General features: G+C 50.8%; 1 protein-coding gene across 3 annotated transcripts in view; it reads right to left on the bottom strand.

Moving 5' to 3' along the window:
* Positions 1-14,722, bottom strand: part of FSD1 (fibronectin type III and SPRY domain containing 1) — a 20,970-nt gene extending 6,248 nt beyond the window's left edge. Inside the window, exons 1-10 of one of the 3 annotated variants that reach the window (XM_061553334.1) lie at positions 14,655-14,704; positions 10,193-10,288; positions 9,232-9,363; positions 8,264-8,365; positions 7,654-7,676; positions 6,130-6,251; positions 3,599-3,817; positions 3,171-3,269; positions 2,216-2,417; positions 846-881 (exon numbers count right to left, since the gene is read on the bottom strand). In XM_061553334.1, the coding sequence (XP_061409318.1) occupies positions 846-881; positions 2,216-2,417; positions 3,171-3,269; positions 3,599-3,817; positions 6,130-6,251; positions 7,654-7,676; positions 8,264-8,365; positions 9,232-9,363; positions 10,193-10,288; positions 14,655-14,669 (1,046 nt within the window). In that variant the 5' untranslated portion in view covers positions 14,670-14,704. Of the gene's footprint in view, positions 1-845; positions 882-2,215; positions 2,418-3,170; positions 3,270-3,598; positions 3,818-6,129; positions 6,252-7,653; positions 7,677-8,263; positions 8,366-9,231; positions 9,364-10,192; positions 10,289-14,654 lie in introns of all 3 variants that reach the window. The other 2 variants (XM_061553333.1, XM_061553335.1) reach the window with 2 other exon arrangements.

The raw sequence follows: 14,722 nt of genomic DNA, 5'->3' as shown, positions 1-14,722 counted from the left end.
TTCCATAACAGTACTTGCCCCAATAGTATTTTAAGGCTATCTTTGTCTTTTGTGCGCATAGGGGATGGTGGTGCAACGGTTAGTGCACTGCGCTATGAACCCAGGAACTCGAGATCGATTCCCGCCCAACGCCAACATCAGTATGGTGCAAACATCACTGCTGGTGAGGCAAAGGCAGCCGGGCGTGGTGTTGCGTACCCAGCCCCTCATGTGGTGTAACGGCCTTCATAGGTGCTCGCTTACAGCACTTGCCCCAACAGTCTATTAAGGCTATATGGGGAATCTTTGTCTTTGATGAGACTGAGACGTGTCTCTATTGCATACGCTGGTGGTGTTACCCACACTATCCCCTTGTGTGCTGCGTTGGCCTTCTTTAGGTGCTGACTAGCCACTCTTGCCCTAACAGTCTGTCATGGTTACATGGTGATCTAAAGACTCATCCCCACACAGATGGAACAAGAATAAGCATAGTTTGTATTGAGCATCATTCTATGTAGCTGCATCTCACAGCACAGCACAGCACAATATAATTAAGATTTGTTTTCAGCCAATTAATGAGTGCTAATACGTGTGGAAGGAAACTGGAGCACCCAGAGAAAACTAACACGGGTGAAGGGGCAACACATCTCACACAGATGGGACAGATATAGATTAGTCCCTGATTGCTATACTGTCCTCTTCTGGCGAGTCAGGGTACAACTCCTCGACACCAATGGAAGAGGAGGGGGGGTTTCACGACATGCGTGCGATCCATCAACAAAAACATGGGCTCAGCGTGGCACGCTGTGGGGTGAGCGGTGAGACGGGGGGCTCGGGGAGACAAAAGCGTGCAGGGGGTGCGCAACCTCAACGGAGGCTTGATGGGGAGCAATGCTTGATGGCTGAATCAGAACATACGCACGCACACATGCACTCGCATCATGTTAAGCACACGCAAACACATGCATGAGTTTGCAGTTAAAACATGAAAAGCATTGGAAATGGATGGCTGGAACAATGTCATGATGCTAAAAAGGTTGGGCCACAATGATTTATAATCAGTGGTCTGCTGCTGCTCTCACGAGCACCGAGACGTTGGTGCTTGAGCCGCTCGCTTTCCTGCTGCGCCTCATGGCCAACGTCTCGCAGGCGTTCATGTGTTTCATGATCGCACCTTTATCAGCATCTTAATTTGTCCTGGAGAAATCCGATGAGCTATGAAGCTCTTTTTCAGAGATGTGCCCAGGAGAGCCTCACCGAGTCTTTGTAACTGTTCTTCAGGAGGGTCGTGCCAGGTTTTCGCAGTTGGGGATGATTGCTGTGTAGATTCCAATTGAGAAGATTTGCGGTGTAATTTTTCAAATTTGGGAAATTTACACCTTGGAGCCAGCAGACAATGCGCTACTCTTGTGAATGGCATAGCTGTAAACCCATACAGTTTACCTGTATTCTTGTACAGGGAAATTGAGTGTTCATGTCCATATGGCGTACAGCTGTTTTGATACAGGCAAAAAACTATTTTTTTCGTCTGTTTGTGTTTCTCCCTTGTGATGGAATTTGTAAAATGAACGTTGAGATTTATAAGGGCACGGGGTGACCAATAAGGTCTGACTTGGTCTGTAATAAGGTAGGCACTGATAAGGGGTTGACAGGTTTGGAATGGTGTCACGGGATCTTCGATATCCGCTGTGAAGCAGGCAGCATGTGGTATCCTTATGGTTAATACACCACAGTATTAATCAGGGCTCCCGCTGGATTCAAACCATGAACCTCTGAAACAGCGGCAAAAGCGCTGCCGCTGAGCCGCGTCACGGTAAATTAATCGTTTCCTGAGAGGGTTCTGTAAAGAATGAGCATTGCTATAAATTGACATTTCTCAATATATAGGGGAATCTGACAACAGCATTTGCAATAGAGACATGTCTCAGTCTCATCAAAGTCAATTCTGAGGCTGAGTCGATCTACGGGAGGCACATAACCAGTTCAGATAATCATCACTGGTGTTGGCCGTAAGCAGGAACCGAACTCAGGTCACCGGGTTCCAAGCGCAGCGTGCTAACCACTGCGCCACCGCTCCCAACATTGGGAGAGACGCAGAAGAGGATGGGGAAAGAGACCCCCGTGTCACCATGGCGACACGGGGGTCTCTCGTGTCGCCACGGTGATGCCAGATTCTCTACCATGATGGCGGGATCTCGCCAAGCAAAGGAGGCCATGTGTGCGGGGCGTGGGTCACCTAATCGGAGAGCCAGCAGGGGAGGCAGACGCAGACCCTGGACGGCCCTTCCCCTCCTTGGCCTTTATCTTGAGGTCATGACTCTTGACCTCGTGAGCCTTGGCATCGAGGGCCTTGCCGCCCGTCGAGTCCCACTCAACACTCTGGTTGTCCACGCGCAAGTTCGAGTGCGAGCTCGCAGCATCCAATGAAAAGTTAAGCGCTGCAAACATGCGCATACACCCACCATGAATGGCAACATCACCAACATAGCAACATCACCAATATGAACATCCACATCACCAAGATGAACAAGTCAACGTGACCAGCGCCGCTGATGCCACCATTGCACCTCCTCGCTAAAAATGCCTTATGCCCTCCGCCAGACATATCCCGAAGCTGCTGCAGTTGACACACAGCAACCTGAGAGATCTGTCCTGACAGCCTCCAACCATTGGCTCTTAGACTCCCACAAAGACCTACAGACTCGTAGAGACACATAGACTCACACAGAGACCCATAGACTTACACAGAGACCCATAGAGTCAGAGACCCATAGACTCATACAGAGACCCATATATATGCCACCATCTCTCACCTTCTGCTCTTTAGCTTTCTCTTTTCCTTGATCACCGGACTTTTGAAGACAACTGCGATGTTGAACTGGTCTCGGCAATCAACCCTCCTCACTCCTGCCTAATCATACTTAGGACAATCATCTTACCTCAAAGTTGCTTTGCCTATCCTCCAATCTGCCCAATCATAACGACATAACTCAGCTTCCACGTTCTCTTCAGGACTTCTTCGTGGCTTCTCCTGTCCTGCCACGGAATATGCACCCACGCTAAACCGCCGCGTGGAGCGCGCTAGCGCCCCATTGTAACCTCCTCGCATAAAACACGGGCCGATGTGGCCTTGTGCGGAGGGGACTGCCACCACAACCGCGAGCATTCACAGACAACCCCGGCACCCTAACCTGGCGTGGGCAGCGACAGCGGCTCGCAGAAGTCCCCGCACACAGCCTTGTTGCAGGCCCGCACGCGCACGGTTAGGTAGCTTTGCTCAAACACCAGCCCTGGCGCACGTACGAGTAGGAGGAATAGGAAAAGAGAGATAGAGAGAGAGACGGGGAGGAGAGAGAGGGCGGAGGGAGAGAGAGGGGGGTAAAGGGAGAGAGAAGAGGAGAAGAGGGAGAGTAGGAGGAGGGAACGCCTGTGTAAGAGGCTGCTGCGAGTCTCTCCATAGGGCAACCAGTGGGTGAGCGTTCATGGGTTAACAGTGAGTGTGTAGACGAGTGTGCATTTGTACCAGTGATCGTGTGTATGTGGGTACCAGTGATGGTGTGTATCTGTGACAGTATGTGAGTACCAGTGATGGTGTGTATGTATGAGAGTATGTGGGTACCAGTGATCGTGTACTCCAGTTCCGTGAGGTCCTCCACCGTGGTCCAGGCCGGGGGGTTTGGCCCCCGGGGCGGGGGGGGCCCTGCCCGCTCCGCAGCGACAAACTGCAGCACAAAGCGCTCAACCTGGCCTGAGTCCTGCTGGGGCGGCTGCCACCTCAGCCTCACCGAGTTGTCCAACACAACACAGCCGGGGACGTCAAACTCTGGCATGCCCGGTACTGAAACGCGCACATACACGTACACACACACACGCACGCATCGTTTAGCACGGGCAAGCTGCATGCAAAATTCACTGAATCAACTTTTTCCATGAATTGTGGGACCGGCATCCTCACCACATATGAGACTTACACACGCAGGCTTTCTTACTTGGTATTATTTGTGGTTCAACTCTTTTAGGAATTTCGTAGGAGGGGCCAATGTTTCTGTGTATGGTCCCAAGTGAGTGATTTGCAGGTAATATTTTTGCATTGGGATGTTTCACTATTACCAGTTACATTGCATATTTTTTTTGGCAACGAGAAGAAACCAGAGAACCCAGAGGAAACTCATAGAACAGGGGAAGAACATACAAACTCCTCACATAAAGTTTCCGGAGGTGGGAATCAAACCCAGATCTTTCCTGCTAAGGCATGGGTGGTAACACTGCACCACCCTGCTACCAAGGAAGTCTAACTTCATAAACTGTTCAGTTTCATTGCTGTATCCAGAACTATGCACCGGAGACAGCTACAGTGCATTACTCAGTCCAGTAACGGACACAGGAGCAGATTCTGGTTACGCCTCCCCGATTCCAGCGGCTACAGCATGACCCCCAGCGTTCAAAACGTTCATCACAGCATGCATCTTCCATATGCGTCACACAAAGATTCCCTGTATAGCCTGCAACAGACTGATTGGGAAAGTGCTGTTAGCAAGCACCTATGAAGGCCGACACGGCACATCACGCCCGGCCGCCTTTGTATCCCCAGTGCCGATGTTTACACACTGCACTCGGTACTCATTTGAGGCTGAGTCAACCTAGGGGAGGCTTAGGACCAGTTCAGTTAATCATCACTGGTGTTGGCCGTAAGCGGGAATCGAACTCGGATCGCCGGGTTCATAAGCAGTGCACTAACTGCTACACTACCACTCCCCACAATAAAGATAAGGATCCCCCATATAGCCTTAACAGACTGTAGGGGCAAGTGCTTTTAGCAAGCACCTATGAAGGCCGCAACGGTACACGAGGGGGTGGGTGGCCAGCACCACGCCCGACCGCCTTTGTCTCCCCAGTGGCGATGTTTACACATCGCACTGGGTACTCATTTGAGGCTCAGTCGACCTAGGGGAGGCCCGGGACTCCCCACAATACACACTTAAACGCACACACATCAACACACACCTAAACCCACACATGTCACATGCGCATACATCAAAAACAATATTCATTTTACATGAACTGGCAGTGACATCACCACAATGCTTGCACCAAGACTAAATTCAATTTCAGTCTGTCACTTGAAGTGAGGAAGACTTGTTGCTGGCAGGAGGTCATGGGACAGACACAGTTGGTTTTAGTTGACTGAGATGACTGGTATATGTGTAGTGGTGGTATTGACGTGCGCCGACAGTGATGGATCACGGGGCGCGGGGTTGGGCACGCGATGTGGGTGTGGTATGGACGCGCGCGCCGGTGGTAAGGCGCGCTGACACAAGCTGGGAAAAGAGGATCGTAGCGAGTGCGCAGTGATTGGTCAGATAAGTGGGTGCTCTCAGCGACGTCCGCAGGAGGGGTATAAAGGGAGACGCGCGAGAGCACTCGGGGTCAGTGTTAACCAGTTGAAGACCGAAGACGGGGTGGAGGAGGTAGTGGCCCGAGACCCCTAGTCCCGCCGTCCTTGTGAGGACCGGGGCCCTGTGCGGCTCGGAGCCGAGACTGGGGGACCGTAGTCCGACGCCCGTGTGGGTCGGGACGGTGGTACCCAGAGCCGAGACGGGCACCCCGGCTGGGTGTGTCCCGGAAGGCTACGGGGCGTAAGAGCCCGTGTCAGTATAGCTGAGTGGGTGTTAGTCACCCGAGTAGCTAAGGAGGGTGTTGGTCACCCGTGTAGCTGAGTGGGTGTTGGTCACCCGTGTAGCTGAGTGGGTGTTAGTCACCCGTGTAGCTGAGTGGGTGTTAGTCACCCGTGTAGCTAAGTGGGTGTTAGTCACCCGAGTAGCTAAGTGGGGTGTTAGTCACCCGTGTAACGAAGTAGGGTGTTAGTCATCCGTGTAACTACAAGTTGGTGAAAATAAAGAGTGTGCTACCCGTGAAGTCGTCTCCTGCCGAGTTACTACCCTACATATGCACCATCTGTGCTTCCCAGTGCGCCACCTCGATGCTTTTGTCTGCCAGGCAGCCCGCTCATTGTTGCAAGCATCGGTCCTCCAAACTATCACCCATGCAGACGCAAGCACTCATGCACACAGATGCATGCACACAGATGTATGCAAATAGACGCACGTTCACACAGCAGCACCCTCATCATTCCCACCACCCAGTGCCCACCAGGCAGAAACGTGAGACCCTTGAGACGATCCCTCTCTGGGGAGAAGTCCACCATCAGGTGATTCATGCTGTCCGAGACTTTAGCCTTGAGGGACAGACGGAAGGCGGGCGCCATCGTCACCCTGGCAGCAAGGACACACGCAGCAGCACTTCACTTCAACTTGACAATGATGTTGGTGAGGACTTTGTTTTTGATAAAGCCGACCTCATTTACTCAGATCACTGACATCGCACCTCATCTCAAACATTGAAAGGGGCATCTCCAGTAGCAGTTGCCCCTGTGGGCGCAAGGTGACTCAGAATCCAGCCTGCAAAGAGGCATCAGTCTACCAGTCGGGGGTGATGATTGCTTCCTGTGTGTGATGCTAATTGTGTAATTTGTGGTGTAATGTTTCGAATTTTCCAAATCTTCACTGCGACACTTGCATACAATGAATGGCCAACTCATGCGGATGTCGTCAGGAAATGTTTAATGTTCAGTGTGAAGCAGGCGGCATGTGGTATTACTACGACTGTTACACTGGCAGTATTAACCAGGGTGACCACTGGGCTCCTGCAATTAGTGGTGAACGCATGACCGCTGGGCCACGTCACCTCCCCGAGATGCAAAACATTGCCCACAGATCACGCAAGTCAAATATACTCAATTGGTATTACATGCTGCAGAAATGATCGCCCCCCTACCGCCAGACCAATGCCCACTTGCAGGCAAGTGTTCAGTCACCTTGTACCACACAGGGACAGTTGGCACTGGGGGTTGCCTTATTATTTGGGATGAGTCTTGCGAGACCTATAAGCAATGGCATATAGACTATTAAAGACTACATGCTACATTAAAGCAAAGTTTAATTGGAACCAGATGTAATTTAGCATTTACACCGAGTCAGCATTTCTGCCATTGTCAAGCCTGGTGGTGCTAAACGGTCACGCTGCTTGCGCTCCGAGTGCACACTTGGGCAGTGGTTCCCACCCTGCAGTCTGCGCAAGTGTCACAGATGCTCCAATTTACTGCCACAGAACACGGGAACATAAACTGGGCATTGCACAGCTATTCAGATTCTATCCATGACCAATCAACATAGCCACTGGCTCTTGACTGAATATGCCGATTGCTGATGATTACTGAGGGTAGTTTTCAGTTGTCATTTTTTTGGAGGGGTTAGGTCACAATGATCTAATCAAAATTGTGTAGTTAAGGACCATCCACCTAACAGCCAAACAAATTAAATTATAGTGTGTGCAAGCATTTAATGTGCAAACTGTGATCATTTCAGCTCCCTCACCCGTGAGTTGAAGATCAACTCTCATAACCAAATTCAGCAATTAGATATGAGGTTTTAATAAAAAACTAAAGCTATTGGTGCAGCGGTCCACGATCACTGTCAGAGAGCCAACTGCGGTCGGTGGATCCAGGAATGTTCGACAACCCGCCGCGCGAGAGGCAACCGCGTGTGAATGGAAAGCGTGGCCTCATACGGAGCGGATGAGCCCGGGTTAGTGCAGCAATCAATGTGGGTACGGTACCTATCCTTGATCTGCTTGGCAGCCTTGTGCGGCGCAGGAAGAGAGAGAGAGGAGAGGATGTTAGCCACATGCAAACCGGCCCAGGGCACGCAGGCAGGGCCCCGCAGGGCCCTGTGGGGCCCTGCGGGGCAAGCAGCACGGTTAGTGGATGCCAGCGCACTGGCCACCATTACCACACGCGACGGTGCTCCCCATCGCACAGCTGTGGCCGACAAGAACCATTTTCGTAAGCACCAAATCCACAGGTGACAACAGGAGCCAAACTCACCACGAGGCCGAGCAAAAGAGTTAGGAAGTTACGGCAGAAATCGGTCACATGCCACACATGGGGGGTGGGCACACAGCACTTGTCATGATAGTGTCATGATACACAGTGTCATGATACCCACAGCGAGATGATACACAGTGTCACGGAATGCGCAGTGTCACCGTGCGCGCAGTGTCATGGTACACACAGCATGCATTGCGTTACCTCACATTCACGTTGGACTGGCGTAGTAACTCTGCACGTTGGCATTGCACGCACAACATTAATCCCTGCTGATACCAGCAGCCTGCCACTGTAGCAGACCCACGGCTGCACCCGCGCTCGCGCCACCTGCAGCCGTACCTGACAGAACTTGTCATCGTCAGCAACGTTCAGGGTCTCACTAGCAAAGTCCATGAGCTCTGCAGACCCCTCCAGGGCCTTGACACATGCTGCTAGTTGACCCTGCACAAGTGCGCGCACAAACACACACACACACGCACGTGTACACGCTCCTGAACAAACGTCCCCTCTCACACTGGAACTTGCTGCGTGCATCTCTTGCGTGCCCGTGTGCCACTTGCTCTGCCCTCCTCCTCGTCCCAGTTACCACACAATCAACAAGCAGACGAGGCGCCTGCTTCTGTCCCTTGTCGGTCTCCCTGCACAAAAGATACTCTTCAATTTTCTACACATCCCCTCAACCACACGGCCTCCTTCTGATAATGCATAATCCCAGCAGCATTGGTTCAACACAAGCAAACTCTGGACTGGTTTTGTTATTCAGTGTCTTATCAGCAGTCAGGCTTGCTCAAACCAAAGCTGGTAAACTGCCAGTTATTTATAGGCAAATATCTTCTCTGTTAAATATGGATCATATTCTTTGGGTCTTTCGGTAAAGCCACATAGATAGAAAAAAATTATAAAAATAACAACAATATCACGACGTTTCGATCGCAACACAAGCAATCGTCATCAGGTGAAAAAAATATAGCGGGAGAGCTGCTAAGGCAGGATGTTTATAAAGGTTTAAGATGGGTGTAGCCCTAGGGTACATGGGCGGGGCTAGAGATGAGATTTGCATGTAAATGTGAAATCGGAGAGAGCTCGGCAAGAACCACCGCCACATCGAGGAAAACGAGAACGGTAGCTGTGTTAGCGAATGTACCTCAAAGATAAGGATCCTAGTTCAACGCAAAACTTTTAAATGGAATACTTAAATTCTCCAGAATGATGCCAATTATATTATTATTCTGCAACACACTCTCATCTCACCTCGTCTCACCTTCTCCTCCCCTGTGCCACACACGCTCGTTGACACGTGCACTCACCTGCAGCTCGTGCGTCTTGTACAGCTGCTCCTGCTTGATCTTGGCCGCCATGTTGGCCTTGACCTCGGCGAGCAGCGTGAACAGTGACTCAAACTCCTCCTCCAGCTCCGTGAGAACGCGGCCAGAGTTCTCCTGTGGCGGGTGAGCACGGGGGGGACACGCGGCACGGGGGGGTGAGGGACACACGGCTCCGTGAGAATGGGGCCAGAGTTCTCCTGTGGGGGGTGAGCACGGGGGGGACACGCGGCACGGGGGGGTGAGGGACACACGGCTCCGTGAGAATGGGGCCAGAGTTCTCCTGTGGGGGGTGAGCACGGGGGGGACACACGGCACGGGGGGGACACGCGGCACGGGGGGGACACGCGGCACGGGGGGGGGGGGCATGCTGCACGGGGGGTGGCCACCATGTTACAGAATCTATTGACAACGATGCACAAACGTACATGATTAATAGACGAAAAACATGTCCTGTAATAAGTTGTCTCGGACAAATTACTGGAAGTGCAGTGAAAGGGAGGAGAGTGGCGACTCGGTTAGGCCTCCCCATACACGCGGCCATGTGTGCATGGACAGTATATGGTTTACTTATTTTTCAAACACAGACTGAGAATGGGCCCAAAACGTCCAGTGATCAGCAACAAACAGCAGTCAAAGTTGTAATAAATAAGGGTCGGAACGTTTCTTGAATTGAGCAAGGTTATTAGTGACTTGAATACCTTTCCTATACTTTGCACTTTCGGCTTTTGTAATGTTTGTTATTGTAACCCGAGTGACCCGCCCCTACTGGACCATCTGTGACAAAGAGCTTTGTAGCTCATCAGATTTCTCCAGGATAAATAAAGATTATGATTCTCATAACAGCTTGGGAATCGGGATAACAGGAGGGACTTGTGTCTCTGTGTCATCGTCGACAAGTTTGTTCGTGTCTCAGCCTCTCCACACGTACACACTGTACACTGACCTCCAGACCACGCAGAGCTAACTTGATAGACTCCATGAAGTTCTGGATCTCCTCGTTCTTGGTAGCCAGAGTTGTAATAATCCTATGCAACGCATCCTGCAGACCCAGGGGCAGCACAGCACGAGTTTGAACGGGTGAGGGAGGGACGGGGCGGAGGTTCGAGGGAGGAAACCTGGGCCCCTTGACTGCATCGCTTCCTCAGGTGTCGTTAAAGCGACTTGTACGGTAGAGCCAAACTCACTACTTACACACAGCATGCATTGCATTACACCAGTCACCAGTGCTGCCCAACGCGTTGCCTGAAGAAGAGTTGCACCAGAAATGTGTGCAAAGCGTGGAGAGACGTCTGCTTGTAATTGAATTAAAAGACAGAGGAGCACGTAGATTATTGAATGTATGCGGGTTAATGACATCATCCAAGCTATGTGTATTAAGACAGGGTAAGTTGGTTTGGCCAGGACACGTTGATAAAAGGGACAGAGGCTGATGGTCAAGAATAATAATGTGTATTCTTAGGTTTTTTTCGGTTAAGTCACGTAAGTAAAACATCAAAATAAAAATAAAATAAAAATCACGACGTTTCGGAGGCAACACAAGTCTCCGTCATCAGGTGGGACAGTCACAGCCGAATTAGCTGCATCAAGTGAAGCAATGATTCAAGATGTAATCCCTTATAAGCAAGTTGAAGGGAGGTGGAGAGGGGGGGGTTGGAGAGCTTATCAGACTGTGGTAGCCAATGAATGGAAACGTATCGGGAGGGAGGAGGAGCGGTGATCAAAGACTGCAACGCAGTGCTCAACACAATGAATGGAAACGTATCGGGAGGGAGGAGGAGCGGCGATCAAAGACTGCACGCAGTGCTCAACACAATGAATGGAAACGTGTCGGGACGGAGGGTGAGCGGCGATCAAAGACTGCACGCAGCGCTCAACACAATGAATGGAGACGTGTCGGGACGGAGGGTGAACGGTGATCAAAGACATCACGCAGTGCTCAACACAATGAATGGAAACGTGTCGGGACGGAGGGTGAGCGGTGATCAAAGACTGCACGTGGGGATGTTAACACTCGGTGAAGTAAATTAAAATAGTGCTTGTCAGATAAGATGGTGCAAAAAAGTGTAATTAAGTCTTTTTTTTTTGCGTGGTTAATAACATCTTTCCAATGATTACTGAGTTTGTACCCATCATCACGGTTGAAATTATGTCTGTGTTTGTATATTTGTATGGCTTCGTGTACAAACCTTTGATGGTAGCCAGGAGGTTTGCAGAGAACCTTGGTCTCGGAAAAGACAATTTCATGAGAGCCCGCCGAGTTGTAGCAATGATCGGCAACGGCCGAAGAATCAGTTCTGCCGTGTTTCAGATCTGACTTGTGCTCGCGGACACGATCAGTCACATGACGTTTTGTTTCTCCAATGTAGCAATCACCACAAATGCAACTCAATTTGTAGACTCCAGGATACTGTAAGTCAGGAACGACATCCTTCACAGATGGAATCAGATCACGGATTTTATGCACTGTACTGAATCGGACTTGGATCTTATGTTTGTTTAGAATTTTTGAGATCTTTTTGGTCACGCCTGCTATGTATGGTAACGTGATAGTTTTGGTCGGAGTTTCATGTGGCTGTTTCTTCTGTGTGGTGGTGGCAGCCACATGAAACTCCGACCAAAACTATCACGTTACCATACATAGCAGGCGTGACCAAAAAGATCTCCAAAATTCTAAACAAACATAAGATCCAAGTCCGATTCAGTACAGTGCATAAAATCTGTGATCTGATTCCATCTGTGAAGGATGTCGTTCCTGACTTACAGTATCCTGGAGTCTACAAATTGAGTTGCATTTGTGGTGATTGCTACATTGGAGAAACAAAACGTCATGTGGCTGATCGTGTCCGCGAGCACAAGTCAGATCTGAAACACGGCAGAACTGATTCTTCGGCCGTTGCCGATCATTGCTACAACTCGGCGGGCTCTCATGAAATTGTCTTTTCCGAGACCAAGGTTCTCTGCAAACCTCCTGGCTACCATCAAAGGTTTGTACACGAAGCCATACAAATATACAAACACAGACATAATTTCAACCGTGATGATGGGTACAAACTCAGTAATCATTGGAAAGATGTTATTAACCACGAAAAAAAAAAAAGACTTAATTACACTTTTTTGCACCATCTTATCTGACAGGCACTATTTTTATTTACTTCACCGAGTGTTAACATCCCCACGTGCAGTCTTTGATCACCGCTCACCCTCCGTCCCGACACGTTTCCATTCATTGTGTTGAGCACTACGTGATGTCTTTGATCACCGCTCACCCTCCGTCCCGACACGTCTCCATTCATTGTGTTGAGTGCTGCGTGCAGTCTTTGATCGCCGCTCACCCTCCGTCCCGACACGTTTCCATTCATTGTGTTGAGCACTGCGTGCAGTCTTTGATCGCCGCTCCTCCTCCCTCCCGATACGTTTCCATTCATTGGCTACCACAGTCTGATAAGCTCTCCATCCCCCTCTCCACCTCCCTTCAACTTGCTTATAAGGGATTACATCTTGAATCATTGCTTCACTTGATGCAGCTAATTCGGCTGTGACGGTCCCACCTGATGACGGAGACTTGTGTTGCCTCCGAAACGTCGTGATTTTTATTTTTATTTTATTTTTATTTTGATGTTTTACTTACGTGACTTAACCGAAAAAACCTAAGAATATGAATCTTTGCAGTCACGAAAGCTTCAAATCTAGAAATAATAATGTGGTAGCTGCCAAGGAATAAACCGCGTCTGGGAGGACGTGCACTGCCGAATATATGGAGCAATAAAAACGTAAATGTGCAGTTGCTGTACGTATGTTGAACTTCTTTCGCACCGTAGGTAGCCAACTGTGTGAATCGGAGGTGCTGGATCGATTGTTGCATCGCAGGATCGTAGGAGGCTGCGGGGGTTGGGGAGGGCTTCATTCGGCAGTGGATTGACCATGACTGATGAGGAATTTGAAAAACATCTGCAGTTTTAAAGTACAAATATTGTATCTGGCGTCTCATAACCTGTGTCAATAATTTCCCTGCTGCTCTCACGTTTACTCTTATTTTCTCGGAGCAATCTGCGCAGAACATGACGCGTTATGAATCTCGGATTGTTAAATCATCCGTCGGGGTGCGAGGAGGAAGTGATTTCTGTGCATTAAAAAAACGCCGTGCACAAGCCCCTCGAGTTGGAGCATCTCGAGTACAAGGTGTGCCCCAAGGGTGTCCGGTGAAGCAGCAGCCACAGCAAACACGACACGCGCAGAACAAGTCAGGATGTGAGCATGGCAGCAGCTGCGGGGTGGGTGGCGTGCACAATGGAAGATAGGGAAGCAACTGGGACGTAAAGAAGAGAACAGGTCAGGTGAGGATTGTAGATGTGGAGAGAAGTATTGGGGGGGGGGGGGGGGGGGGGAGCGGGTGATTGCCTAGACCAGCAATGGAATGGTCTTCACGAGTCCAGTGACTAAGGCCAGATTGTGCCATATTATTAGGGCGGCGGTTCTATAGCTCTCTGTGCAAGTCTGAAGGTATTTGTGCGAGTCTATGGTTCTCTGTGTGTGAGTCTATGAGCAGATGGTGGGAGGCTGCCAGGGCAGATCTCGGAGGTCGCCGTGCAGCAGGGTGGACGGCGTTTGCGATGCGTTGGTCGCAGCTAGCTGCTTTGGTCGCGATGAGTTCATGATCCACTTAAACATTGAGACACCGTGCGAGTGCGGATTGCGGAAGAGGAGGCCATGCAGCCCTGCGGCTCGACACGAGCGCCGTGGGGGGTCGCACCGAGCCCGGCCCCGGTTCGTGTCAATAGACGACGACACAGCACGGGACGGACGCGTGGGACCCGAGACAGCATCGCCGAGTCTCACGACTCTTTGTTCAGGAGGGTCCTGCCAAGTTTGTCGCAGTACAGTACTGTCTCGTAGGGGGCGATGTCGCTGCAGCTGCTGTTGTTGTTGCTGCTGCTGCTGCACCAGTTGAACCCATTTGCAAAGTGGGGATGGGGACTGGGCCAATGCCGCTGACACTGCGCATCTTAACACCATAATTGTGGCCTCGTGTGTGGGGATTGGAACAAGACAATGAGCGAGGAGACAGCGGCCTCCTTCCGACTGCACGAATCTCTAAACGAGAGCGAGACCCGAGCCAGTGGCTGCTTGAATGACAATAACTCACGATCACAGCGGGCGGGGAGGGAGAGCGCAGCCGATATGAAAGACAGGCGAGGTGCGAAGTGTGAGTCGGATATGAGAGAAACGTGAGAGTGAAGATATGAGAGAGATAGAGGGCGAGATGAGCGGCGGATGAGACGGGATGTGAGCGGGCAATGCGGGGGGTGATTGGAGACGTGAGAGGGAGACAGAGGAGGTGGAGGTTGATGGAGACGAGGTGGGTGGAGATGAGAGACAGAGAGGGGACGAGGTGTGAGGAGCCGCACCTTCTGGGCCTCCATGTTCGCCTCCTCCTGCAGCGTCTGGGATGTGCGTGACGTAATCTCGCACTGTC

The sequence above is a fragment of the Lethenteron reissneri genome, chromosome 18 (assembly GCF_015708825.2).
Source record: "Lethenteron reissneri isolate LAM-NWPU_2019-01 chromosome 18, ASM1570882v1, whole genome shotgun sequence".
Lineage (NCBI taxonomy): Eukaryota > Metazoa > Chordata > Hyperoartia > Petromyzontiformes > Petromyzontidae > Lethenteron > Lethenteron reissneri.
The sequence above is the reverse complement of the archived record's forward strand: the minus strand, read 5'-3'. Positions and strand labels throughout refer to the sequence as shown.